This window comes from Buceros rhinoceros, unplaced genomic scaffold, assembly GCF_000710305.1.
Source record: "Buceros rhinoceros silvestris isolate BGI_N320 unplaced genomic scaffold, ASM71030v1 scaffold28683, whole genome shotgun sequence".
Classification (NCBI taxonomy): Eukaryota; Metazoa; Chordata; class Aves; order Bucerotiformes; family Bucerotidae; genus Buceros; species Buceros rhinoceros.
The window spans coordinates 11,970-12,713 of NW_010402292.1; the positions used below are offsets into that span (position 1 = coordinate 11,970).

Sequence of the window (744 nt, forward strand, 5' to 3'; positions counted from 1 at the left end):
AGGGCATTCCCCCCCAGCCAGCTCCAGCAGTCCCTGCTGCCCCCTGCACTCACCGTACATCTGGACTGAGGATCTCAAGGCCGGGAGGGAGAGGATACAAGGCGAGGATCTTGTCCCATAAGGCCAGGAGCCAGGGGTCCACAACTGCGTCTGGCCTGGAAGTGGGAAATATGGGCTGCAGCAGCACAGCTTCATCCCCTCAGCCTCAAGAGCTGCTACCCTGAACCCAGACCGTGCCGGGCGGCCCCTGGGCCACCCCCACTGGCCCCTGGGCAACCACCTCTGCTCTCCTCTCACTGCACAGTCACTGCTCTCTTCCAGCTTCAGCCACTCCCGGCACTTGCTCGCTCACTGGGCTCAGGCCCTGACATCTGAACAGAACCACCATCGAGCATAACCGGCGGCAGCCATCGGCCCCTCCAGCCACTCGCAGCCTCTGCCCCATGCAAGAATGGCCCTGTCGGGGTGCAGGAGCAGACCTGTGGTGGGAGCAGCATGCTCCCACGGTCCCCAAGGCCACCCAAGGGGACACACACACAGCCCTGCTGTCAGCCCATGGGAAAAACTGTAGCCCCACTGCCACCACCCCTCCACTGGGCTCTTACCCCAAGTCATGCTGGTCGTCTGCCGCCTTAGACCCTGCTCTGAGGGCAGAGTTGGGACGCTGGACACCCTGGGGAAGGAAGTGACCCAGGCACAGCAAGGAGCATCAGGAGGATGCTGGCCCTGCAGGGGCTCAGGCAC

At 63.8% G+C, this 744-nt stretch overlaps 1 protein-coding gene across 1 annotated transcript in view; it reads right to left on the reverse strand.

Moving 5' to 3' along the window:
* The window catches only part of NDOR1 (NADPH dependent diflavin oxidoreductase 1), a 10,433-nt gene that overhangs the window by 8,268 nt on the left and 1,421 nt on the right, over positions 1-744 (reverse strand). Inside the window, exons 2-3 of the mRNA XM_010132599.1 lie at positions 606-644; positions 54-155 (exon numbers count right to left, since the gene is read on the reverse strand). Of these exons, the coding sequence (XP_010130901.1) occupies positions 54-155; positions 606-644 (141 nt within the window). The remainder of the gene's footprint in view (positions 1-53; positions 156-605; positions 645-744) is intronic.